General features: G+C 40.2%; 1 protein-coding gene across 5 annotated transcripts in view; it reads right to left on the bottom strand.

Moving 5' to 3' along the window:
- The window catches only part of zfhx3b (zinc finger homeobox 3b), a 224,214-nt gene that overhangs the window by 76,367 nt on the left and 119,928 nt on the right, over positions 1 to 27,919 (bottom strand). For all 5 annotated transcript variants that reach the window (XM_032559863.1, XM_032559864.1, XM_032559865.1 and 2 more), the window contains 3 exons: positions 15,845 to 18,358; positions 15,102 to 15,681; positions 11,581 to 12,074 (listed from right to left, as the gene is read on the bottom strand). In XM_032559863.1, the coding sequence (XP_032415754.1) occupies positions 11,581 to 12,074; positions 15,102 to 15,681; positions 15,845 to 18,322 (3,552 nt within the window). In that variant the 5' untranslated portion in view covers positions 18,323 to 18,358. The remainder of the gene's footprint in view (positions 1 to 11,580; positions 12,075 to 15,101; positions 15,682 to 15,844; positions 18,359 to 27,919) is intronic.

Below are 27,919 nucleotides of genomic sequence, written 5' to 3'. Positions count from 1 at the left end.
GGTTTACGGTGTCAGTCAGATGTGGCTCTGACTTGGTTATATGGTTGTAGAAAACAAAACTAGTTCATTTTACCAGAAAAAAAGTATCTCGCTCCATTACTAGCTCTGTTTCTCAGTTCTTGCAAAGACACACTGTAACCCATTGCTTTGGCCTTCGTAGATATGAGCACATTGTGCAAATGGCTGAAAACCCCTAGTTTTAGATATAGGCGTTAGAGTTCACTTTGATCTCTTCTCTCTCTCTGCTGTTTATAAATTGGTTACACAAATATTTATGAGCAGAATGAAGAAAATGGCTGGTCTGGTTTGTGTCTCTCTGCCTCCCTCTCCGCCCTCCCCCCATGTGGCCGATGATGAGGCCACCGCAGACGCAGAGCGAGCACATAGGCCCCAGGCCACATCCATCATATCTGCTCTGTCTCTGGATATTGTGCGACCCCAGAGAGGGCCGACCAAACTAAAACCAAGAAAGAGAAAAAGACAATCCATTTGCTATGAATAAAATAAAATAAACAATTAAAGATGGAAAACATCACTCATCAGTGGTCTCGTTTATGGGAAATTGTAAATAATTATTGACGGCGTGAGAGCATATTGCACAGGCCAAAAGGTGTGCATGCAAAAGGAATTGTGCTTGGCACTAATGTAATATTTCAGTTTCTCAGCAACAAAATCCAATAAATTAATACCACAGTGTTCAATACAAACAGCCTCTGCCTCTTCTTTAGCTCACCTGTCCATTTTTGCCAACAACACTTACACAATGGAACAGGCTCCAAGCTTCTGGATCTATATTCTTTAATTGCTCCCCCCTGCCCTGACCTCTGATCCAGATCACTCTGATATACAGCGTCTCTATTAAACTGGGAAGTAGGAAAATATTCTTCTAATGACCCTCCGCTCTGGCAATAGTACTGAAAATGGCAAAGAGAAAAAAAAAATCAATCTTCTTCTTTCCTTTTTGCCCTTCACTGGCTCTATTAGTTCCTTTTTTATCTAAAGGTTGACTCCAAAAACGTGGACAGAGATTGACCAGAGTGAAGCACACATTCCTATTCCGATGGGGCAGTGGACTTTCCTGAGATGAATTTTGATAATAAAGACCTAAAAAAAAAAAATATGGCCAGAATAAAAGTTCTTTTGCACAGCATTTTGACCGTCCTTCAACCACACATTCTGTGCTGATCTGATACATTAGAAAGCGAGGTTGACTTTATCTGAGCTGTGCACAATGTTGATCCTGCATTCTAGACAAAAGATAATTCAGAGATAATACAGTTTAAGCAAAAACGAAGATACAAACCGGACCAAATGTTAAAGCCAGAGAATGCACTGACAGCAAGCCTGGGTGCATCTGTTCGTGCACGTGTTCACTGTACAGTAAAGGCTGATGAAGTGCGCGTGTGTGTCCATGGGCAGAGGTTGGGCGCGGGTGTTGGGACGGGGTGGTAGTGCTGGACTGGCTTGTCGATCGATGCAGTGATTGGCAGTTAATGGCTTTCCCTGTTCTGCCTTGGTAACCCCGGCCTGATGGCTGTTGGGTCTGATCAGAAATGGCAGATGGTGTTTGATTTTCGTATATAAACCTCTGACTTTGGGGAGATGGCTTCATCATGTTTAATGATTTAAAAGTTAAGTTGAATACTGGGAATACTCCAACGCTGGATCTCTCATTTAAAAAAAGCCCTAACCTCCCTTCCAGATGGAAGGGCTAATCTCTTTAAACTATGTGCACTGATTGTGGCTAGTTTGATGCCTTAAGCCACTCTGCTTTCCTGTGATAAATTATCAAAACAGGACTCACAACAAATGATTTGATCCATCTTCTATTATCCAGTCACAGATGTCATCTACAACTTAAATCTGCAGCTCAGTCACAGTCCTAACCTAACAATTTTAAAAATAAAGAAAGCTTGACATAAAGAAAAATCAGTCCAAAACACCAAAAGACTTTTTGCTAGTTTATTCTAAAAATATGAGATGAACAAGTCAGGTTTGACAGCAAAAACTAAAAACAGCAAATTAGACTATAAATGGAGGAAAAATTAGAGGAAAAGCTATGCTGATCTAGAAGACAAGATGACAGAGGTGTACAAATATCTGATATGATTCTTCAGTAATTTAATATCCTAATTAATCTTCCTTTTTAAAATTCTTAAGTTTTTAAGATTGAAGCCTAATTATTTTCTAATAACTGACATTGCAATAATGACATTTTGACATTTTCTTATAGTTAAATATTTATTATTTCTGTGAAACTTTCCAGATTTCCCATCAAAAACATTTTCTTGTAGGTTTGATCATTAAAATGGATGAATACTAGTTTGGTGAAGTCTTTGTCAATGGGTGTGTGTGTGAGAGATGGAGAGATATTCAGAAAGAGATATTTTGGCCCCACTGGAATAGGGAAATTAATACATTTTCACTTCTGAAACATAAACAAATAATACAATATTTTGCTTTACAAAACTTAATAAGATTCCCTCTCCCTCGTGGCTTTCTGCATGCAAATTAAACACTGATCATTTGAATAATCATTTGCATTCCAGATCTCACAATTTCATGTCCAAACTTTAACAGCTCCCAGAGTTCTCATTTCATCTGCAGCTGCACAGGCCGTCCTTATGGCTCAGATTAGTTTAACATGATTCACTTCAAGGAAGGATAACTTAGGGAAATTCCTAGTTTGTGAGAGAAACTGGCCACTTAAAGGTGAAATCCGAATTTAATTTATTAGGCATTCATTTTTAGGGAAAACTGTCCAGTGAATCTGGTGACATTGCTAAAAAAAAAAAAAGCAGTTTATGGGTCGCAGGGAAAAGGGATGTTGAAGTGTGATCTAGGAAAGACTCTTAAATGTCCACTGGAGATCCTCACGGAGGAAGAGATAGAAGCAGGACTTGATAAATGACAAATGTTCAAAACGGCTAGAACCTGCAGAACAAAGGACTGTGAAACAGTGTCACAGCATTATACTGAGGCTCGCCACAAAAATGAAGCAAGCTGAGGTTAAGGTGAGTATAGATGAGAGATGATATGCTTGGGAGGAGCTTACAGGAAGGGTAGTTAATCTCTCTTTTTTCCTTCAAACACCACTGAGTCTATTCTGGGCATCAGAGTGTCATAAAGGAATGTTCGAACCATAAAGTATCTGTGCTCCTGAGAAGCTAAAGAACATTCTTGTCCCCAACCTTTAAGGGCATCTTTCAGTCAGTCTCACCTCTCAGCGTTCCTTCACCCTACTTCAGAAATAAATCTGTTAAAGTCTAGATGGTATTGTTGCTAAAGTTAACATTTGCAAGTATTCATCTAATTAAAATTAACTTCATCTTTAGGGAGACCAAGCATTAGCTTTAGTGCCATAACAATAAGTCTGTCCTTTGTCTCCACCACACACTAGCTTTCACAATGCCGTATTGTTCTTTTCATATAATATATATTTTGTTCAATGTATTATATTCTTTGCAAAGTCTTTTGTTTCCATATTCTAGTTTATCCATCTTTTGTATTCAGGAATAAAAGGCATAATGAGAAAACAAGGTGGGAAACAATTTTTCCAGAACTCCTAATAAAAACCGCATGACACCCTGGCCTGCACCGCTTAATTACAAAAGGATGAAATCTTTTCTTCTCCATCTGGAAAAAACATTGTCTGCATAACACCGGGAGATTTACAACTCCCTGCACTGGACTCCAGCACACAGCAATTAGGCAAAACATGGATGGACAACCGGAGCCATGAAATTCAGGAAGAGATGGCTATTCAATTTTCAAAGAAGAGCCAGCCAGAGGCTCCAAGATTTCAAATAAAAATTCTTGACTTTGACACTCTTTTAAAGGGTCAGACTTTGGTCATGTTGACACAAAGGAAAAAAAGGAATTTGCGTTATATTCAATAGCCCTTCACATCATCATCATCATCCTCTCACACAAGGTCTAAAACCCATCAGTGGGAAAAAATGCATAGATTTGAGCTCCATTAGCCTCAGAAACTTTGTGAATAGAAGTGGAGCGAGAAAAGTTCAGGAAAGTGAAAGAAGCAGGGGAACATATCTATCCATATCTAAGATTTATCCCTCCCATGACCCTACCCAAAATGCCAAACCCAGGGAGAATGGGTCCCCATGTACTCATTCCTGCAGCCAAGACTTCCTCCTCTATTCATCTGTCTCTTTAACTGAACTTCCCTTTATGTACAGCTCTACTGAACACAGTCCTCAGAACTGAGTAGTTTTGTGGCTCTGACCACTCTGAGGCCATTAATCTGGTGGCTAAGCCACTGATGTATTGATGGCACACAGCCGGCAGGCTTGTCTGCCTCACTTTCTCCATCCCTGCAGCTTAGGAGCTAAATACATTCAGAGGAACCTCCACCTGGCCTCATCAGGGCAGCATTTACCTGCCAATTGCTTGTGTTAACTTCTGAGTCAGCACCTTCTGGCAGACGACAGGAGCTTCAGCCATCCTGTGATAACTAAACAATAAGATAACGCATTTTTTACACATGCTTTACATAATTTCTAAGTTTAATTTAAGGTACATAGTACAGGCCTCCTACACATTTTTCCTTTTATGTACTCTTTCAGTCAATTTGCCAAAGTTTATTCTGCAAATTTCATAACATTTGAGTCACCTTAAATATATTTGTACAATTGACTTTTCTTACTACATGTATGATGCAAATATTGAACAAGGCTGAAATTAACTTGACTTCAAAATAACTTGTTCTCAGCATTTTTATTATGAGCTCTTTTTTTTAAAAAAAAAAAAAATGCATGCGAGTTGAACTTGTCAAATCAGCCTTTGTCATTGTCCATTAAATGCAGATTCCTAAAGGGAGTATCTGTTGTTTGAACTTTGTTCTATTTCTTAAAATAGAAAGAAACCAAAGTTTGATTGATGGCTCAAACTATTTTAATCTAAGAAAATCTCAATAAAAGTTGTCTGGGTGCCAATAAAAGTGCTAAATTTGAATAACTACAAAGTAAAATAGTGATGGACAAAATGTTAATCTCAAGATAGAAAAATCATTAATAATAATAATAATAATAATAAATTTGATTTATAAAGCCCTCTAGATCTCCAATTGAAATGTCAAAAATATATCTGAACTCATGTAAGTATTGATCCACATAGCATGTGTCTTCCAGAAATTGCAATTATTTAGTATTTGCCGTTTTTGGCTGAGTGCCGAGTGACAACAAGGGGGAAAAACATGACAGTTTATTTGATTTGAAAGTAATTCATTGAATGACACTTTGTGTACTGCAGTTTGCCAACAAATCTGTAAACTCAAGTAAGACTCAGATGTCGCATTGAAGACAACAATAGTTTTACTTAGGTAAAGCTATTGTACAACATTAGATACAGAGAGCTTCCAGTAAGTGCAGGAAGAAGTTTCTCCAAAACAAAACTTAATTTCGTGGTTTGTCATAAGAACAACACTGCAGCATAGACAGCACTATACATTTTCTTGTTGGAAGACAGACCTGTTGGTTTAATAAAAAAATAAAGAAATAAAAATCTTTTGGGAAAGAAATTTTAAATAGCAGTTTTCTTCAACGAGCAGACAACTGATAGCAACACAGCATGGAGACATCAGTTTCTAGACGCACAAAATCCCTGTTTGATGCTCTGAAAGAAGAGACACATATTCCGCTGTATGTGGGACTGCCATCACAGCAGTCAGTCTGCTGTGAGGAGCTAAACACTGCTGTAATCAGATGCATCCGTACCGCTCAGATCAGAGCATGGTGACAATGATCGGAAGTTTTTAATCCTAGACACATCAGACTACTCATCTGTCTTCTTTCAGAGTGTGACGTGTTTCCCATGGTAAATTGTTTTTTTCTTGCACCTTTGCACGCTGACACTTTCATTCGCTGAAACAATTGTGAAGATACGGGCCAAAGAAATATTTACTAAGGAAAAATATTCGTTTTCCAGGAGAAATGAATTAGAGAAAGCCACTTTTATGTAAAACTAAGAGTAATATGGTGTGATTCACAAACTGCATTTCTACATCATACATCACTTCTGATGTTGATAAAACTATCCACATTTAGTGGCGCTTATCTCTGTCTTGAACTGCGATGATCTCAGCCGCACAAGTTAATATAACATTGCTTCCTATTCCTTTCCTTTCTTAAACACCAATCACCCCTCTCTGCTGATCACACTCCGATAGCAGGATCACCAGATTTCTTACACGTTAGCAGAGAGCAGAGTACTCTGGCACGTTTCCCCAAAGAAAGCAAATAAAAATTTTTAAATAAGTTTCAACTATTATAGCTTTTTAGAAGAACTGCTAAAATAATAGGAGCTTCATGGGAAAAGAACAGATTTCTGTGTGCGTCTTGTTTATTTTTGTTCACCATCTATGTGTTAGTCTCAGGAATAACCTCTGTTGAGCTTTTGTGTGTACAATTAACGCAACCAGCAACAACAGCTGTGTTACGGGTCAATCCCTGACCCCCTCCTTGGCCTTTCTGAGGAGTGGAAGCTTAAAAGGTTGTAAACTTCCTGCACCCCGCCAAACACAAAGCCCTACCAGTCCTCCTTTACTTTTCCCTCTTCAAAATACCTTGATTTTAAGATGAATGCCAGTCTTTTCTTGTTAAAGACTGAGACTGGTTTGAGTGAGGATGCTGGCATTCAATCCCCTGTAAGCAACTACTGATACCCAACACAAGGAACCTCGTGTTACGGGCTGTAGAAGTAAACAATAAGGCTTGTTGTGGGTATGTTGTGTTTACAAATCTGTCTTTGCTATAAACTATTAAAACACTACATTTTGTGATTCCTGTTCAATTTTAGATTGGTTGTGAGTATGTGCCTGTCCGTCTCTTTGTGTGCATTCACACGCTTGTGAATGTGAAAGAAGAGAATGGGCTGTCTCCCAGGATGTGCAGCTCACGCTTTATTAGAGCAGTAGTACCAGTAAATCAGAGCGCAGCTCTTCCTGGAACTGCTACAACCTTTCCCACTGAGCACTATTACTGAACAATCATAGGCTAGCCATGATAATTAGCAAAGTATCTATCCGTCGAACCCTCCTGTAAACCCCCTCCATCGCCACCACCACCCCCACTTTCCACCCTTTCTCCTCTCTGTCCATCCGTCCACTTTCTACTCATCATCTTGCAGGAATTCTGAGTGATTAAGACAAGGCTCTCCTGGGAGATCACTCGGGACATCTCAGTCACTTATCTGCCACAATTTTTTCCTGTGATGTTTGACAGAGTAACATCTACTTCAACTCCACAGGTACATCTAAATAAATTTAAATATCACTGACTGCTGATTTATTTAATTGATTCAATCCAAAAAGTGAAACTCTTATATCAGAAGGATTTATTCTGTTGATTCTTATTATTAAGTCTCACTGCTAAGGAAAACCGAAATTCTGTTTTCTTAGAACAATATTATTACACCAGTAAATGTGTAGTAATACTTGTACAGATTTAGGTAAGGCCAGTTTGCTGGCCAATCAAGCACATGGGCATGTTGTTTATTTTTTTTCACCTTTATTTATACAGTTAAATTTCACAAGGTCTTATTTCAAGGACGATGTGTTTTAGACTTAATGCAAGTAACGCGTCAGTGTAGCTCTTGTGTTGGATAAGCCTGTACCTCTTGAAGACTCAACTCTAGATGTAGTCTGTAGTCATTTAGGGTGGCCTATGAGTCACCCTAAATGTTTTGAATGGGCTTTGCAACACAGTCCATTCAGGCCTATCTTAATCCCCATCTCTTACACACCTTTTTCTGAAACAGTTTTTCTTCCACTCAACTTTTAGTATGCTTAGATCATGTTCACTGTCATCATTGCAAGATCAGAGAAAAAATAGTAAGTGGGAAAGTCTTGGAGGAAACCAAAAAAAAAAAGAAATCAATATCATATACAAGTCATCAAATAAGCAGCTTAAACAATATCACTATGCCTAATTAAATTTTTTAATCATGAAGAGTCATACTCTTTTCAACCGAGCCCTTGTTTTAGGGAATTTAACTTTGAATACAACAATAGAATCTGTTTTCTTTTTCTTTTTTCAAACTTTACATAACTGGTATTATAAAAGGGCTTGGAGTCAATCTCATCACTCATGATCATTAAAATGTGAGATAATCAAGCCTCTCGTTCCAGTTTGTTGAGAAGGATAATCAAGGAAACACTTAATGCATGTAACAACTAATCCTTTCATTTATGTTAAACCCTTCACTCCTCAATTATCATTTGTAGGGATTATTTGACTTTGCAGAAGACTGACATGTCTTTAAATTTTACTTGCTTCATTTCAGTCATAACAAGAGATAAAACAACTGCAGGTAACTGCAAAAATTGTTATCTCTGTTGATGGACAGATCATAGGATGTAAAGTGACGCTTTTTGAGGGAATAAACACTGGTTTTTGAATGAGAATGTATGGCAAACAGAGGAAGGAGAAAATATTTTACAGTTAGGTGTGCTCAATAGAGCAGGACCAGGATACAGGAAGGGATGTCGAGACGTTCTCAGTTTAAGATTCCACGTTTGATAGTGACGGCACTTTCTCCCCATCTTTCCGTAGCCAACTGGCATCTGGAGTGGATTTTGTGCTAGCAGACACCAAGGAACATGATTACATTCGGCTAACTGTGCTCTAAACTGATTATGCATGTGCCAAGCTAATGGACTACATTTGCAAGAGGAAAAATAACATCCAATCAATCTCAATTACTGCCGATTGCACCGGCCCCCGAGACAAGGAAGGTAGCCAGCAAACCCCACCTCCCCCCATGTTCTCCCCTTTCTTCCAACCCTTCAATGCAAGCTGAGGCCTATAGCTAGGCCTGGTTAGGCCCCATCCTCTCCCGCTTGTTAGAGCAAGCAGGTTGTGAAAAAGGATTAGCCTGTCATTGCCACATATTATCATAAGGGATTATCCCTACACATGTAAAATATTATGTAAATGTCCAGCTGTAAAGCAGGTTTTTTTCAGGATCAACGTCAAAGTTAAGCTACAAATATATTTTATTTGAGTTGTGCAAACCGAAGATGATCATCTGAGGTTATCCGCACAGCAACATAACATGGGTTTGAATTCAGGAGTGACCATTCTAGATTGATTCCCATCACATTAAATCTCTTCGGGAAAATAAGAAGGTGAAAGAAAGCTTCAGATTACATGGCTCAGTAGACAGAACGCAGTTCTCACAAAGAGTGTATTTCAATTGAGGAATACCGTTTAGAAAGTAGACAGAATCAGCCCATGCTGTGTGGTGGTCCAGTGGTCAGGATAAGTTGCTGGATCATTCTGTGGCCTCCTAAAACATTCCGATACATGGGGTGGTGGGGGTGATATTTTTAGAAAGCCCTAATATGGGCCACATACCACAGACTCTGAAATTATCCCATCTAACTTAGCTCTCAGTTTAAACCTTCCTTTTTAATTCCAGTAATTACAGGCTCCAATTTATATGGAGCTGCACACACAAAGGCCTAGTTTAATGCAAACCAGTTTGATTTGGGTGAAGTGTCCCGAGCATGTCCCACATCTTACAGCATGTTTATGCTGAGTTGATGATTTATTTTATCCCTGTTTTGATTTTCTCTTTTTTCATCCATGAATAAACTAAGAGGTCTTTGCAGGCATTGGTGGGCAAGGCAGATTTTTGGCTGTCAGTATCTCAACCAGAACTGTAAATCTAAAGGAGTAAGAAAACTGTGCAGCTGAAAAAACCTCACAACCATGTATTTGTCACATTGGTAAGTCATAAACTACTGTAATGAATCCTGTCGACTTGTGCTCATCTTTGTTTCTGAGTTGTGTAGGGGATGAGGCAGAGCTTACAAGAACTAAGATTTTCTCTGGTTTATGGAGCAGGTGATTTCTGGACAAATGCACACAGTCTTAGAAAACCAATTGGTTTTAAGAAATATGGAGCCATCTTAAGAGGCTTAAGTAAAAAAAAAAAAAAAGAAGATCATCCCTGGATGTGTTGTACATATTTAATCCCTCACAGCCTGAACTCTTGTGTGACATGTGTATTTCCTCTCCTAAAAAGCTTGTGTGAAGAAATATAGTAAAAGAAAAGAACACACAATTTCTTTAGATCATTAGGGTCATAGCAAAGATATAGCTACAAGACAATAAGAAGAGCCGTGTTCTACAAGAACAACGTTCTCCTCTGTAAAAGTGTGATGTTGAGAGATAACATGCCCGAATCTGTCAAATTGGATCCAAGGTCACACATGCATTATAATTTTGTCCCTAAAGTTCAAATAACTACACATATTTAGAGGAATATAAATTTTCTAGAAATAGACCAAAAAAAAATCAAAATCTTTGAATGAAATGTGTTTTGCTTAACAAAATATGACAATCCAAAAACCTCCCTGGTCCTCTGTAACAGATGCAACCGAAGCACTCTATTTCACCTGCCTTTTTAACAAAACCAAAAGTTGATTTATTTATTCTTCCTGTTATTTCAGTACAAAAACCCTTTGTTGAAAACATGTTTGTCATGCCACAGAGTCTGAGAGATCATTTGTCATGCTACTAGGCTTTTAAATTGATGAGATTTTTAAGCTCAGTTTTTTGTGTAATTAAGAGCCCATGCTCGAGGTAGAAAGCATGTCTTTCTTTCTCTCATCTTTAGATATTTCTTGTAACAGATAAGGTGCCACAGGTGCAAAGGAATGCAATAATTGAAATAAAATCCCAGTCTGTCATTAATCCAAACTGGTTAATGACAATAAGGAACTTCCTAAAAATATATTCTATAGCTGTAGAAAGATGGTGCTTTTCTTGAGCATGTTGCCTAAGTTGACACCACATATGTGTTGCCAGTGCTTGTGTGTCTTGTGCATATGTGCAACTATGCCAGTTTGGGTTAAGCGCAGACTAGCCAAAGCCGCAGACATACAGGATAGGCACCTAAGTGGAATCAGGCCTGTTAGATTTATGGCCATTTGTTCGGAGAGTGTTCATCCACTGGCTATTATGGAATGATTAGAGGAGAAGGTGAAGCTCCAAGTCCAGCAAAAATCAATACGGCTGTCGAGAACAATTCAGCCCTTCCCGCTCAGAGGAGTATTAGCACCAAACCTCTGTCTCCTAACACTTCTTCATTCGTCTACCAAGTGATTTAGTCCTAAGCTTCCAAGCCAGCTTGTCCTGCCATGTTCTTCTCAGGGCACTAGTGGGGCCGGCTTCTGTATGACAGCTACACAACAAAGATGTTATTCATGCCTCTAGAGAACAGCTGGTGGTGATGTCGGCAACACAAGAACATTTATTAAGTCTTGCTGAGGCAGATCAAGTTAGCATGGAGATTATTGAATAAGCGTTTCACCCTTTCTGCAAAACTCTATGATGTTCCAACTTCTCAAAAAAGACAATAAAAACTGCTATGTATAACAGGACCATCATACTTCTCCCAGACATTTTTAAACTTATAACAAATACGTTTTGCAGGACACATCCAGATTACCAAATTGACCAATGTGTAAATCAAAAAATCAACTGACAAACTTAGAAAGAAAAAAAAAAAGGCTGAGTGTCACGTGTGATTAAAAATAACTTAAAAACCACTGACCTTATACAGTTTGAGGCTGGCCTCATGGCGTGAATTGACAGTGTGCATCCTCAGCTTCTCCAGGCTGTTTGTGTAGTAGTCACAGGCATTGCACTTTAGGTGCACTGGATTGCCTATTGCCACACACTTCAGGCGCCATTCATTGCCTTTGCCCCCTTCTTTGATGTGAGCAACAAGCTGGTACTTCTGCACATGCTTGTCTGTTTTGCAATGCAGCTGGAAGTTGGCTTTAAGCTGAGTTGTGTAGTGGCACAACTTGCACTGATGAGAGTCTCCCACCACGGCACGCCACTCCTCCTCTGGCAGGCTGCGTTCGGCACCCATATGCATGCCTAGCACATCCAGGTTGTCAGTGGTGAAGCGATTGCACACAGCACACTGAAAGAGCTTGAGGGAGGGATCTGTGGTCTGTGATAGACTTTCTCCAAGAGTCATCAGTTCCTCAGACACCAGCTGCCCACCGCCAAGACGCACATCCACTGGGATTTCCCCACCTACAGGAAAAAGCAAAAAGAAAATGAAGGAAAGTGTAGCTAGATTATTACACTGATTGCTAACACACTGTGATCATTACAGTAGTGTTTATCTACACTGTAGAAAAAACAAATAATCTTTTTTGTTTTCACTATTTGACATAATACTATGTGATTTGGGATTTTGTTAATGTTTTGCTCCATTATATAAATTTCTTTCCCTATGATGTCATCTAGCTCGTCAAGAGCACAAGTCTCTCTCACACCAATAAATCAATTATGCTGCCACCCATGTGCTTCAAAGTTTTGATGCGACTCTAAGGCTTGCAAAAGCAATAATGCTCATCAAGGTCAAACACTTTAAGTTTACAACAAGACACATCTTTGACAATAAGGTTTTAGGCCCTGACTACATTGACAAACTTTAATCTGTCATGGACAAAGGAGTAAGAAAGAACCTGCCCTCTTTCTGAATGATCTGATGACTGGACATTTAGTTTATGTAGTTTATGTTCGCATGTCATTATTAGAATTGATGAACATGCCACTTTCTGGCATCTGGATTGATTGACAGGTAGCATCATATCAATTGTGCCCAGGGATGAAACAGAACTGGAGATCTGCAGTTCTCATCCTGATCTATCTTTGCTGATTTCTTTAGATTTTCCAAAGATGAGACATAAAGAAAAAAACAAACCATGACCTCATCATCTCAGCTATCACAAACAGTTTAAAGGCATAGCAATTTTTTTTTTTTCTCCGAAGAGTTTTTGCGGCGCTAGTGGCTCGTATTTTTTCCACAGTAGGCAGACAGGAAGGAGGGGGAGGAGAGGGGGCAAAGGTCGTCGGGTCCGGGAGTCGAACCCGCGACGTCCGCGTCGAGGACTAAGGCCTCCAAACGTAGGGCGTGCTAACCCCCTGCGCCACCACAGCACGCCCCAAGGCATAGCAATTTTAGTGCATGTGGATTTACGACTTTGAAGAAAGTAATAAAACATCCTCGATAATGTTATGTCTGTAATGTATTTAGCTAATAGAAAATTTGTGGTACTCTTACCTGACCCAAAACAGGAAATCTTAGGAAAACAAAGGGTTTATGTGTGTGTTTTTATAGCCCTCATGTAAACACCTTGTGTCAATTATACAATTAAATGTTACAATTTAAACAATATGCAAGGTTTTTTTTAATTATCTTAACAGAATGAATGTCTTTAGTCCCAGTGTTAGGATACGTGCCCTGCCACCAACAATATAAATCATGCCCCAACGTTAAAAACAAATAATTATAAAATCCAAATCCAATTTATTTTCAAAGCATGTTAAAAAAGACAGAAAGTTTGCCAAAAACTGCTGTTCAAAACAAATATTTAAAACACATTAAAACAATTACATAAAATAGAACAGAGGCAATAAAAAGAGCATGTCAACTCACAATGGGCCAAAAAGAAATTAGGTAAGAGGTGACACTTTTGCCTTTATTTGCTGTTCTTTAATCTTTCACTGCCCAGACTGAGTATGCAGGCCTGACCTAGCCTGGCTTTACACTAAATTAATACCAGCAGCTCCTTTTTATTTATTGCTGCAAAAGGCAGGCTGTTACCTGGGCTTTTATAGCAAAGAGAGAGAGACCTTTGAGAAGTCCTCTGAAATCATTTGCAGACCCAGTCATAGCTGCTTATACTCACTAACAGATGCACCGACATGCTGATGTAGTATGCTAGTACTGTTCTGCATCTCATGCCTTCCCTTCCTTCGTGACTTCATGCTTGATACCTAGATGGATTTATTGATTTACTATAGATATGTACCCTGCATCAGTGAATTTGGTTGTAGATCATTTGTTCAAGGTATTGACTGAAAGTTGTGCAACTATTTCCATACTACTTTTTACTATTATTATAAAAGCAGAAAGAAATGCACACTGTCAACCAATCTGCTTTTATGTAACAATAGGTTTTTACAAATTATAGATTATCTTTTAACCAGTAGTTTTAAATAGATGTCTGCTGTAGTACTGCTTCACTCTTTAGCATAGATTATGCCACAAATTATCACTCTCCTAATCTTATTCTTTAATTCTGAAAATCATCTTCTCATATCATAATTTTAGTACAAGTGAGAATTGGGACTGATTACCCCCACAGCTTTCAGTGTTACGCGCAACACTAAATATCTTCAGCAATGCAAAGAGAGAGCAACAAACAATAACTATCATCCGTTTCTTGTCTTATATACCATTAGATAATACATTATCTGAGGATTTACGTACTTGTCAAATAATATTAAAGTAGAGTAGTTTGCTCATAGATTTATTGGGGAACATTATCTAACATTCCAAAATTTAGCTCATCTGAGCTCCTATTCAGAGGAGTTTGAGTGACCTGTCAGCCTCCTTCCCTGCTTCCTAATACTATAGCTGTATGCAAAAGGCAATATTCTAACAACTTGGATATACTTCATATAATCCCACCTTAAAAAACTGAAAGATCCATTTTAAAGGAGGATGGGGGGAGGGAACTAAATTAATGGAACTATTGTATCAGCTTGTGTGGAAGCAGGGGTAATGGTCAGAAATCCTGCGGGACCCAATGGTAGTAGAACACATACACTGTAGGAACAGAAAGTAATAGTTTGAAATCCACCAGGAGGAAGCAAAACTGGGATTAAAAAAATGTCCTGTGCAGGGGCAGTATATGAGGCATTAACTCACCAAGACTATGAAAGGTAGAAGAATCAATTATTTTTAGAGTCTTTGTATCACATTATACACATTTTGCTTCCAGGAATGGCCATATGAACCAAAAAGGTTTTTATGAACGGTAGAAACACAATTAAAACATGACTAACCAACATTTACAATTATCAGTCCTGTATATCTAGCTGAAAAGGCGGGAACATATGGTCTGTATTTCTCCTGATTTTGCCAAGACGTTTGCCAAGATGTTTTCCCACAACATGTGTACAACAATCAATGGAAATAAAATTTTGCTTTGAGTGTTGGGAAACTAAGAATGTTTTTAAAATCTAGAGAAGCAAGCTGTGACTCACCGAGTGCAGGCGCCAAGGTAGCCATGCTGGGATCCAGATGAAAACTCCCCATCAGGAACTGGGCTTCTGGTCCAGCTGGATCTATCTTAAGGCCTGGTGGAAGGCTCATGTTCTGGGTCAGGTAATATTGGTAAAGCTCAGCCTCAGATGGTGAGGGCATGGCTCCTAAGCCAAGTCGCCCATGCTGCATCTGAGTCACATTTTGTTGAAGAAGCATCATGTTGTGCATGTGCTTTTCACTGGTCATGTGGATGCGTAGATTCCGAGCAACGTTGGTTTCATAGTCACAAACTTCACACCGCCAGGTAGGTTTGCTCTTCGGCTTTGTTGGCGAGGGGGCTCCACATGGCACAGACATGTGAGTGGACGACTGCGTCGGATGATGGTGTGGAGTATGATGGCTGCTGGCCTGCGTCACTGAAGGTACAGCCACCACTCCACCTGGGGTATGTCCAAAGACCTGCTCCTGTGCAGAGCCAATAGAGCCTCCATTCTGCAGTGTCTGCATGTTGTTTAAGTGCTTATCCGATTGCATGTGGATACTTAAGTTGCCCTTTGTCGTAGTGGAATAGTTACACACCTGAAGAACAAATAATATTTTCTCTTTAAGTGTAATAATGCTATAGAGACATAATTCTTGGCTAAAATTGTACATTATTTTAATTTATCCATCTAAATTAACAAAACTAAAAAGCATATGCAACTCTTAAAAAGGAGCATTAGAACTTTTTCTGTATTCTTACCTCACACCGGAAGGGCTTGTATCCACAGGTATAACTTTCACCACGAGCCAAACGAGGGTGACTCTGACCACTGCTGCAATACACACAGGAGCCTCCAGAGTCTGGGTGTTTCTCTTTCATATGGGCCTCCAATGTCTGCTGGTACTTATAATGCCAATTGCATTTGGGACACTTTAGTGTCTTGCATGAGTTGCGTGAATGCATCATGGTCATATGACCCCCTAAAGAACGTGATGACCCTAGAACGGTATCACATTTGGGACACTCTACTCCGCTTCCTCCACTCCCACCTGGGCCATGGTTCTGTGAACACTCCCCCATCCCTGTGATGTCACAAGAACCCCCTGGGAGGGAGAGGGAGTGACCATGAGATGACGGGTGGAGGTGATGATGATGGTGGTGTATATGGTGATGATGCAGAAGGGCTCCATTTTCATCCTCTCCTTCTGCTGGGCAATCATTTGGTTCTGGAGCTGTGGCACTATCTCGATTGGCACTTTCATCAGCAGCAGCAATGGTGGACAGAGGTGAGGAAGAAGTGCCAGCAGTGTCATCCTCGCTCCTTCTGACGGCAGCTGCCGCTATTGCCATGGGAACTGTTGGTCCCTGGCAGTTAAAGCTCAGAGGGAGCTCTGATGTCCTCCCTCCACCATCTGCAGCTGAAGCCTCTTCCTTGACAGAGGAGGAAATGGAAGCAAGGGCTTTGCTGTTGAGCATGGAACTGACTGCAGAGGTGCAGGCAGAAGGCTGGAGAGTGCTACTAGGCAATAATAAAGGAGATTTGGAATTGCTTTGGTTTGAGACAGCTGGTTCCCCCACCTCACTCCCACCGCTGCTACTGTTACCACCACAGGCCACTGCAGTGCTTTCTGCTTCCACCTCATCTTCCTCTTCCCCTAACAATAGTTCATCCTCTTCTTCTGAGCCCCCCAACTGGTTGGATAGATGCACATTGCTTTCATGTCCCTCAGTTCTCATATCTTCTCCCTTGTATGCCAACTCTTTCCTCACAGGCTCCTCTATTCTCCCTCCCTGTTTGGGCAGGGCACTGGAGTCTTTGGCAGAGCCAGGAGAAGAGGTAAGAGTGGATGCTTTGGAAACACTTAGTCCACCTATAGAAAGGACTGAACCAAGTGGTGTTTGTTGCTGCTGCTGTTGTTGAAGGCCAGAGTCAGAGTCTTTGTTTAGGAGGGTCTCACTGCCCCCACTGCTATTTCCAGGCTCCAGATGAACACCACTAAATGTACCATAGAAGCTCTGTCCAGAGTTAATGGGTAGCAAGGTAGGTGGCAGAGGACTGCTCCTATTTTTTGGTTCCAGGAAGCTAATAAGGGGCTCCTTGTCCTTCCCAATGCCCTGGATGATGGCAGAGGCATGCTTGTCCCCTAACAGCTGCCGTTCATCTTCACACAGTGTCATGCGGTGATCATGGACAGCATGAGTGGCAAAGGAACGAGCATAGCCAAAGGACAACTTGCAGAGAAAACACATTAGAATGGGCTTACCCTTTCCATAAAGGGCTAGCCCATCAAATTTGGAAAAATCCACATTGTTGGGAACATCTTTGGATACGCAGGACTTCTTGGCAGACCCATCGCTGTTCAGGTAATCCTTGTTGCTTTTGTGCCGCACATCAAAGACACGAAAACTGTGCAGGACAGGGCTGAGGCCTGCCATTGATGAGGTATTGGGAAAACCTTGGTCCGAGTTACCAAACCACTTCCCAAAAGACGATGCTATGTGGAAAGTGTTGATGATCTGTGGGTAGACTGAGGATGAAACCCCAGAAGGTTCTCCCGGTTTTGCCCCACTTGTGACAGAGTTTGTAGGAAGCAGGCCAGGTACCATACTTCCACTACTTTGGATCAATTGACTGAGGCTCTCCACAATGTATGCTGAGCCATCTGGCTGGTAGACTATCTCTCCAGTCAGGTTTTCCACATCACTACTCTCCTCTTCCTCTTCCTCCTCTCCTTCTTCACTCCCACTCTCAGGTGGTCCCTGCTGTTGTGTGGGCTGATGTCGCAAAAGAGTGGGCATACCTCCTCCCCCTGAAGTTATTGGCACTCCAGGAAAGGGCTGAAGACTTGGAAAACAGCTGTCAATCTCCATTTCATCTAAGTCCTCAGATTCTTCCTCTTCACAGCTCACTCCCTCCTGCACCACTTCTTCAAGACCCTCTCTCCTGGAATGCAGCTGGCCAATGGCAGAGCTATCACGGTGAGCCTGGGGTAATGTCTGTTTTGGCTGCGGCTGCTGTGACTGTAGGTCTCTCACCCCGTCATGAGGGGCAATGGAGTTCAGGGGCTGAGAAGGGTACGACCCAGAGAGGGACAGGGCATCCAGAGAAGGGGCCTGGTTGGTGCAAGTGACCTGTGAGCTTGAGTGATCGTTCCAGGGCTGTGGTGGTTGCTGCTGTTGGGAGGAGCTGAGCCCATCCTCTGTCCCAGAAACCACGGGAGACTCACAGCTGTCCATGCTGATGCCTACATGAGGCGTTCATCGCATCTAGGCCTGCAAAGATACATATAAGAGGTTAATAAATTGTAGATATGGTACACATTTCCATGTCAAAGCTAGAAACAAATGTCCATATTTTAAGCAAAATTACTCTCTCAATTGAAAAAACAAACAAACAGAGAAATATAAAACCTATGCATAGAACCCGTAAAAGAAAAGAATATCAAAAGCATGGCAAATTAAACAAGAGCCAAAACTCTGAGATATAATTGGAAAGCTGACACCCTACTCATTACGCTAGATTAGGCACTTAAACACAATACCTGAGACAAGCACTAATAAGCCATCCACGATTCATCTTCCTGCCATATCACAAAAGCACCATCTTTTATCTTCACCTTCCAAACAACACCCTTAATCTTATATTCTGCAAATCCTACATCCGTTTTTAATTAACTTGCAGTCAGACTAACTTAATAGATCAAATAGATTCCTTGTGAGATAATTAGACACTGAGAAGCCACCCATCAGCACATCACACATTTACATAACTTGTAGAAAAGGTGAAAATGTGTTGTTTAAAAAATTGTTAGCAGTATTACAGTTATTACTCCAACTACAGCTGCAGTAAAAAAGGAAAAATATAAATCATGTGTATTATTGGGACAGGAATGCCTAAACTAACAGCAGCAATAAAAGGCTGGATTTTTTTTTTTGGAGCTCAAAATACATAAGATGGGTTGGGACTTCACTGCAGCTGTGTTTAGATCTTGCATCCAATAACCTCTGAGCTTAGCCTGGTTTCAAACGCTCCAGCCATCATCCGCCTCTGAAATAATAAATGGGAGCTGAGCTTTCGGGAGCTGGCCATGCCCCGAGCATCTGAGAGGCCCAACACAGGCTGCAATTTAGAGCGCAGAAGAGATAAAATGATAACACAAGATACTGCTGAGCTAATAATTTTATTAAAGGGATGCAGCCAACATTGATTAAAGGGGGCAATCGGGCTGAAGCCAATAACTCTGGGCTGCCCTTTAACCCACCAGTGCTGAATATTACATGAGTAAAGTTTCCCGGCACCAAGCTCACTGCCATGTCTCGGTTGATTAGCAAATTCAGTGCTTGCACTTGATTTATTTACTTATTTACTTAGAGATGCAAATTTCAGCTGTGATCAGAATAAAGTCTACCCCCACAGCCTAACACATTAACCACTGAGCAAGAGGAGAGATTGATAATGTCTGTCTGCCTATTCATGAATGTCTGATGAAAAGTACCCCTTGTGCAAAGTACCTCTTCAACCTATAATCTCTCCCACTACAAAAATAATGCGCAGCTATTTTAAAGATGTTAATTTGTGTTAAGGCTTTATTATTAACTGTAAGAGACCATAAACTAAACTATATTAAGCAACATAAAATATAATTCAAGTAAGACATAATAAAGGAAGGGCAGTGGAAACCAAAATAAACAAAGAAAGTTAAAAAGAAACTAACAAATAAACGTTGGAAATGTGCATGCATTTATCAAAGGATGTACAAGTTGTAAGATTTTTAATGCTGAATGAACTAACTTTGATCTAGTTTGCATATAATTTGATGAGATATTGAAGATGGTAGACTTGCTGGCTTATTAACAAGATTGCTTTATACAACCAGACATGATTTAAAGATGGCTGCCATATTGAGTGAGGGGATACTAGCCCTACTGGTCTGTATTTATTATCTGCTCCATTAATAAGAGGCTATGAGCTCAACGGCCATTTCACACAAATGGACAGACGGCTGAGGAGTGCAAGAAGAAAAAAAAGAAAAGCCACTTCAAGCCGAGTGATTCTTCAAGCTAAAAGCAAGAGGATAAATTGTGCAAAATTAAGTGGAAAAAGGACAGAAATGAGAGCTGCCTGAAAGAAATGTCTCACGGGAAAATATTCCCACATCAAAACGTGGAATAGTTCATGCATTATTTTTATTATTTATTAACCCATTCCTTCACGTTCCAGTTGTTGCTATGACGGGGAGGTTTGCACAAACGCATGATTAGGAGTTGAGACTGCTGCTTAACAATGACCTGCTTTTGGCCTTGATAAGTGTGAACAAGCTGAGTACAGTGTGGGCTACTGTACTGAGAGTATGTAGCCCTCAGTTCCCATTACATTTCTAAGATACCACAAGCAATTAGCAGTAGTCAGGGTAACACAATGACTCTTGATCAGAGGTGAAGCTCTGAGCTAGCTTGGTGTGCCCACTGCTTACAGAAAACAGGATTGCCCTTTAAAATCAAGATGGTGTAATTCAATAACCTACAGTGGTTACAGATGAGCAATGGGATTGTCTGGAGTCGGAAAGTCGCAGATGGGCCCAACTGATATAAAACTGTTTGTCTCTTGGATGTCTGCCTGGCTCAGTGACACCTGTTTAAAGCAGGAAAAGCTTTAATCTCTGGGAGGCACTAAACAAGTACAGGAGACAGACACAGAGACGCAGTCGAAGGAGAGGGGAAGTGGAGGAGGCTGGAGTCTCTGAGTGCTGACTATGTTAATAACCACAAATCAAAATGAAGGAGGAGCCCGCTGAAGGTGACTACAACCAAGCATTATTATGGACAGATATGCAGTATCATGTCATATCCAGAAATAAAACAATTCTTTTTGCATGCTGGCAGCACAACAAGTCATTAAGCCATGGCCCCTGCAGCCTAGGCTGCATTGTAGTTCTAAATGTGGGCCCACTAAGTTCACAATAAGCAGGCTGTGTGCAGCCAAAACAAGCTTCAGTTGACAATATGAGATAATCACAAGGAAGAAAAGGCTGGATTCCTAAGCTGATCTAAAAGAGAGTGTGCCAGACAGTAGAAATCACCCTCTAGTGCCACCTTCCTTCAAAGACACTTGCCAGGATTGTTTTGCTTTCTTCTTCTCATGAAAAAAGACATTATTACACAACTTCTGAGTAATAACAGGAAAACTTTAATCTCTTTTAAATCAGCTTCTGATCTTATGAGCAATGCCACAATTTGGATGTCATTTGGTTGTTTTAGTTAGTTAGATCTAAGTTACAGGTCTTTTCATTTGGTGTGATTTACCATGCAGGGTAAGAATTTAAGGCCAAGGAACCATTTGATTATAAGCACGGCTGATGACTTGCTTTGAAGCCTTGTTAGTGCCTCTAGAGTACCACTGTTTTCAAGGGGGTCCTGAGAGAATAAGCTCTCACACAAGCTGCAAAAATTATAGGCAGGACAGAGACTAAAACTTCTATCCGAATATACTGTACGTCAGCAATGAGAGACCTCCTGTTTGAAACAGAAAAGACAGAGCTACTTTATATGCCTCAAGGACCACTAACAATACAGCAGATCTGATTCTCAATTGTTCCTCAGTGATGTAGCTTGTCTGTGTCTAGTCTCTGAGCCATCACAGAGCCAGGCCAGCCACCGCAGGGTAAGGGGCGCTTATTGAAAAATCAATGGCGTGAACGCTAAGCAAGTTACAGGAAGATGTGGGAAGGAAGGATTCTTATTGATAAAGCAGGGGAAGGCTTTTGATGTTGCACCAGGGACATGCTCATTGACGAGGGAACTATTGTAGTCCTCGGGCAGAGAGAAGCCTGGGTTTATCTCCCAGGTTTGTTCCACTTAATCACCAATAAAGGCATGCATTCACTTTAACGTTAGCTTAGTGAATCCTTGCTTCAACACAGCACTCTAACAATGAGGGAAATGTAAATGTGTTGCACTAAGATTTATGTGTCTTGCCTAAATTATTTCCTGAATCAACTCATTAAGAAAGAAATCTTAATAGCTCGCCAGACTAATGTTTAAAAAAAAAAAAAGAAATGAATGTATCCATGAAATGAATAATTGCAACATTCAAATAGGATCAAATATCAAACAGGCAAATATTTTACTGAAAAAAATGCCAGTCAAAAAGAGAATACCTCCCAGTATTTTACTATCACCAAGTAACTTTAAGAGTAACTTTAGTAGGCCACAAAAATAAATAAAATTTACTAAAAATATTACAAAAAATTACTAAAATATCTTAGCAGTACTTGTTCTCTTTTTCCCCCAAATTGCAATTGTGACAACTGCTCATCTACACAGTGTTGTTAATTGTGAATTGTAAATGTTCAGCCTTTTCTTCCACTAATGCAGACATAAGGATGCTCTAACTGCAGGAGGTAAAAAGTCACCTCAGGTCGATGGCACTCAGCCTGTAAACAGGGCTTCCCGTAAAATCAATGATGTTCAGTGGGAGCTATCAGTCTGTGAAACAGAAATAGCTAGCGCTGTGTCGAGTCTGAGGCATGGAGGAACAGTCATGTGTGTTTACAGCAGAGAGTGTATGTGCAGGAGACTCTTCCCTGACACGTCTGGGAAAATTTCTCAAGTACGTCTGAATCGAGGCATGTAGTTCACCGTCACGCTTGTTGGTAGCTGTTGGTTGTCATACAAAATATAAAGTATGACAAAAATAGTTAACACAGTCTAACCAGACTAAATGTACTTCAACATCTCTCAATTTTTGTAGGAATTTGAAAAATAAATTAACTTGTTGCATAAAATCAGTGGACCTGAAGCAGAATGTGCAAAATTATTTTTACCCTTTACACAACTCTATCACATTGTGCAAATCCATTCAACACTGCAAATGGAAATGGGAAAAAAAATGGAAAAAGTTACCTAAGAGACCAAAGCAGTAAAATCAGAGCTGAACAAGGTGGTGGGATTCAGTGATAGAGACAGGTTTGAGTCAAACTGAAGAAAAGACTGATACTGCATCAGAGTTCGTCCAGTTTCCAAAGGTGTGATGGAAACAGCGCACTAGTGTAATTAGAAGTAGTTAATTAGCTGAGGGTTAATTACTGGGTTCTGCAGAGCGATGGTGAAAGACCTGGTGGGGTGGCAAAGCAAAGAGAGAAGCTGTGAACGCACAGCAGGAAGCTCCCAGGCTCCCACCAATTAGCAAACAGGGAGAGGGGGTTGCAGTGTTCTGGTGCACTTCAAGAACAAATATGAAAACCGCTCATACAGGAAAAGAAATGAAATATGAGCAGGCAAAAAGGATATACTCTTTCTTATGAATTCTTATGACTGTCTGGGGTAAAAATGTCAGTAAATCACAGCAAAACTTTCCATTTTTTAACACATATATTTGAAAAAGACAGAAAAACTTACAAGGAAATTCTACAAAGGCAACTTCTTACCACTTTTCATTCATAAAGATTGCACTGTTATTTTTCTCCTGTGTCTCATGTGGTTTGCTTAGAAAGCTTTGTAATTTATAAGTGCATAAATTATCCTTGAAATTACGATAGTGATGTAAAATCAGAGAAGGGCTATTGGGCACAAACTAATGTTCACCCCCAGGCAACCCCATGCACAGTGCACTGGTTGACATCCACACACAGTGGGGTGGCTGTAAAATTGCAAGATAGAGTGGGAGAGATTTTCAAATACTCATCAGATTGGTTAGATACACATCCTCCATTTCGGCTCAATTTTAGACCAACAGACATGGGTGTTGAGTGATTTGAAACGGTTTGACATGGAGCTTCACATCCTTTAGCACGGACCTCTGACTTTCTCACAGAGCGGAATCAAGTAAGGCTGAGAGGAAAGTCGTGCTCTGTGCCTTTATCTTTCAGGAGCTAATCTTTAATTCTTTGGGATTCTTCTGAATTTAGAAAAGTGAAAAACTTCTAAAAACGACATGTGTACTACTGGGCTTCTGCGTGTCTGCAAATAAAAAGGAAAGAAAGATGTAAGATTAGATTAAGATACGGCGCTAGACACAAAGCCGGGAAGCCAAAGATACATGTCCAATGAAAGGTCACGGACAAGGGGAAAATGTGCTGATCAAATTCTTGGAGCCCCAGGTCCTTCATTTCTACTAATTATCAGATCTGCCGCTATTTATAAATGCGGGAAGCAGACTTTCTCTCTGGAGAGGATGGAAGTGAAATCTGCAAACTACAGTGCTTTCAGGGGCCCGTGTTTGCACTGAGTTAATTTCTTTCTTTTATTTTTTGAAGTTGATACCAAGCGAGGGTTGAGGATATTGTTATAGACCGTGGGCAGAATATTGTGCACAGAAGCAGCTGATCAAGTTCAAATAATCCACCACCCTATTTCCAGAAGTGGGAAACTCGTTTGAGTCACTGTTAGAAAACACAAAATTGAGAATAACCGATTAAGAACAACCATATTAACAACCATACAGGAGCACATACACACTGTTCGGCAGCGCATCAGCTTAGGCAAGGCAACCACAAACACAGTTGTTAAAATGATCAATACCATTGAAATATTAAACCTTAAGAAGCCACAATATTGATTCAGAGCCTAGTGATAAAATGGTTTATTATCACAATTGTAAGGCTTTATGTAAATGTTTTAGAGGGTCTTTCATGCTGCCCATCCGATGTGGCTACATCTGAATTCCAGCACCACACAGACGTCTTACTGCTCTCCTTTATTGCCTTGCCACCCAAAAAAAACTTGAGAGACTGCGGTGAACAGGAAGACGTCATTACTATCGCCTCTACATTTATTATAAATCGATGAAACAGTTTAGCATACAGAGTACAAAACAACAAAAAGGGAAAAAGAGGGACCCTTCAAACCCCCTACCATGAACCAAGGAACAATCTCAGCCTTCTCAAATGTTTCTAAAGAATTACAAGCAGCCCTTTACATTAAACGCGAGGGTACAGAGAGAGAGAATATGGACTGTTTGTGAAAATCATGCCCCGACAGATAGAATGGGGACATGGATGACATGTCTATAATGCTAAGCGTTACTGTGCAATCTGGAAAACAAATACCTTAGTAATGAGCCAGTCCTGCACCTGGAAAAACACAGGCTTCACAGGCACCTGGAATTAGGCAAATATCCACTCATGTGGTTTCTTAAAGGGGCAGAAACAAAAGCGCAACAATTAGTTTTTTCGAACAAAGACATGCAAAGTGATCGGGAAAGAAAACGTACTTTCTGTGAGTACTCAAAATATAAGTAAAATAAAATCACATATGCAGTGTGACATAAACATCAGCATTTAGCAGGCTAAGTTGGCACACACTGCAGGACTATGAGGAGTGAGTTAGATCAGACAGAAAGTCAGAGAGTTAGGGGCAGTGTTCGGTTAAGTGTGTAAACCTGAGTAGAGTGATAAGATCCCTTTTAGAAGGCATGTGAAGGCCAAATGACCAGGAAACCTGAGTAATGTGGGTGAAAGCGTTCTGTAGTGAGAGCAGCGAGGAGGGAAGTCATGCAGTGTTATGTGTGGAAAATGGAAACTCACTATCTCTTTTACGCACCTCTTACTGAGGAGCAGTGCAGTTCTATCCACATAAGCGTGTGTGGGCATATACCATATCATGTGAGTGAGCACATATCCAGACACACGCACAGAGACACCAATGACACACATGCACATAAAGCGTGGATTAGAGTGTCCCAGTGAAACCATTCTGTGGAAATTATTTTGTTGCAGAAAAAAACATGAAAGTCTAATTCTAGAGTAGGATATCCTGGATAAATAATTAGAGGGTTGCTTTAAAGACCTTGTTCAGCTAAACCGTTCACTCTCCACTTCACATTTGCTAAAGTCATTAATGACAAAGACTTAAAAAGGAAAAGCAAAACTCTTTCTGCTACACAGATTCTTTTTTTATAATATCAAGGCTGGTCCAAATTCCCCTCTGCCTTGAAGAGGCCCTTATCCTGGGAAAGGACTGCTCTTGTTTCAAACAATAAACCACGGTGGGAAATGTTTGCCTCTGCCTCCTTCCTCTCCTCAACTTAAAAATGTCCATCCTAGGAACGATTATTTATCTTATGTAAGAGAAATTACATATCGTGACTGCAAATGGATAAAACACACAGGAGAAATATGATACAATGTGAACTTTGACAATGCCTGGCAAAAGTATTCATACCCTTTAAGCTTATTTGCATGTTGTCACATTACAAAGTTTTAATGAATTGTGGGTTTTTATGGACACACCATCACAAAGTAGTTCATATGTGTTGCTAGAAAATTAATATGAGATTTGCATATCTCAAATTTTTACTCATTTCTTTGCAAAATAGTTCAAGCTCAGTCAGATGGGATGGTGAAGATCTACAAAAGATCATTTTTAAGTCTCGACAAGTTCTCAACTGAATTTAGGTCTGCCTATGCAACATGATGCTGCCACTACTGTGTTTCATTGTCACCCAGGGAAATATATAGCGTTAGTTTTTTCTAGGGTAACAGGGCAATAAGGGTAATAACAATGCTGTGTAAAGAAAAAGGTTGAAAACCATGTATGACACTTTACAATCTATTATGGTCAACTAAATAAAAGCCTTAAATTCTGTGAGTATAGCATGACACAAAGGTGAAAAATATATAAATGCACATATAATAGACATATGGTCTGCTAAAAAGTTATTGGATGACTAGAGCCACTGACTTCTCATAGAAAGCCATTGTTGTGTCAAACAGGAATACATTTCCCGAGTGAGTGCTCTAATTAAGCCACTTCATTCATTATCTACTCAAAACAGCACATGATTAATACAAAACTGTTGCAGAACTAAGGAACAAAATTCTACACAACAGCATAAACTCTGAATTGAATATTTTTTAATATTTTTTTTTTGTTTAACAGAAGATCAAAAAGACATGCTGTTATTGCATGAGACATGTCTGATCTTCATACCAGTGATTTTGTAAACTCTGTACTCATAAATCAACTTTTGATGCAATCGTCATTCTAAAAGGAGGACAGGGCTTGCCTTACAGTTTACAAGGAAGGATTCCAAGGCAAATGTTGGAAGGTAAATCAAATTCCTTCAGAGCAAAGCTGGGATGAGGAACAGTCAACAGTGGAAAGGGGAAGGAAAACAAAGGAAAAACAACTTGTTAAGTGTATAACAAGGTGGCCTGGAGGGCAATGCTGAAAGACACCTCAGCACTTGACTCTGAAGTGTGTAAGAAACATCAAACAGGATTTCTGTAGCAAAGCTGAGCACTGACAAAGCAGACCATAGTGCACAGATACCCTTGTGTAAAGAGAAGCACTGCTGCTGTCAGGAACACACAGAAAAATGTGATTAAAAGACTGCACTTTTCACTTTATTACGCCTATGTGTTCATAAACACTAAATCTGAGGCACTGGAAGAGCTGAAGCTGTTGTCAGATTTCACAACAGAAAAAGGTTACTTGTAATGAAAATGAAGGTGAGGACAGTTAATGCATTCCAGGCAAATTGCATCTCTCTCTATGGTTACAAGGTGCTTGAATCTGTGCTGCAAGCAGACATTAAGTTCTGGTGAGGATGGGCCTCGCTTTAAACTTTGGCACAAAGGCATTTTACACTCAAGCATACACACACAAAAGAAGAAGAAAAAAAAAGGCATTTAAAAATGACATCTCTTTTAAAGGGAGTACAACACAGTGCCAAACAAGAGCAAGGGAGAAGCAAAATCCGAAGGGAATATGTTGAGAGTTGTGGAGTGTGTTAATAAGTTCCTTTTCTTCCTCTCCTCTCCCAGCTGGGTCTGAGTGTTGTGACAGTGGCGTGGAGCTATATTTGAGAAAGACCAGCCTGCTGTCCCACCATCT

Source organism: Xiphophorus hellerii, chromosome 4 (genome assembly GCF_003331165.1).
Source record: "Xiphophorus hellerii strain 12219 chromosome 4, Xiphophorus_hellerii-4.1, whole genome shotgun sequence".
Taxonomy (NCBI): Eukaryota; Metazoa; Chordata; class Actinopteri; order Cyprinodontiformes; family Poeciliidae; genus Xiphophorus; species Xiphophorus hellerii.
Note: the sequence above shows the minus strand (reverse complement) of the source record. Positions and strands in the feature narration are given on the sequence as shown.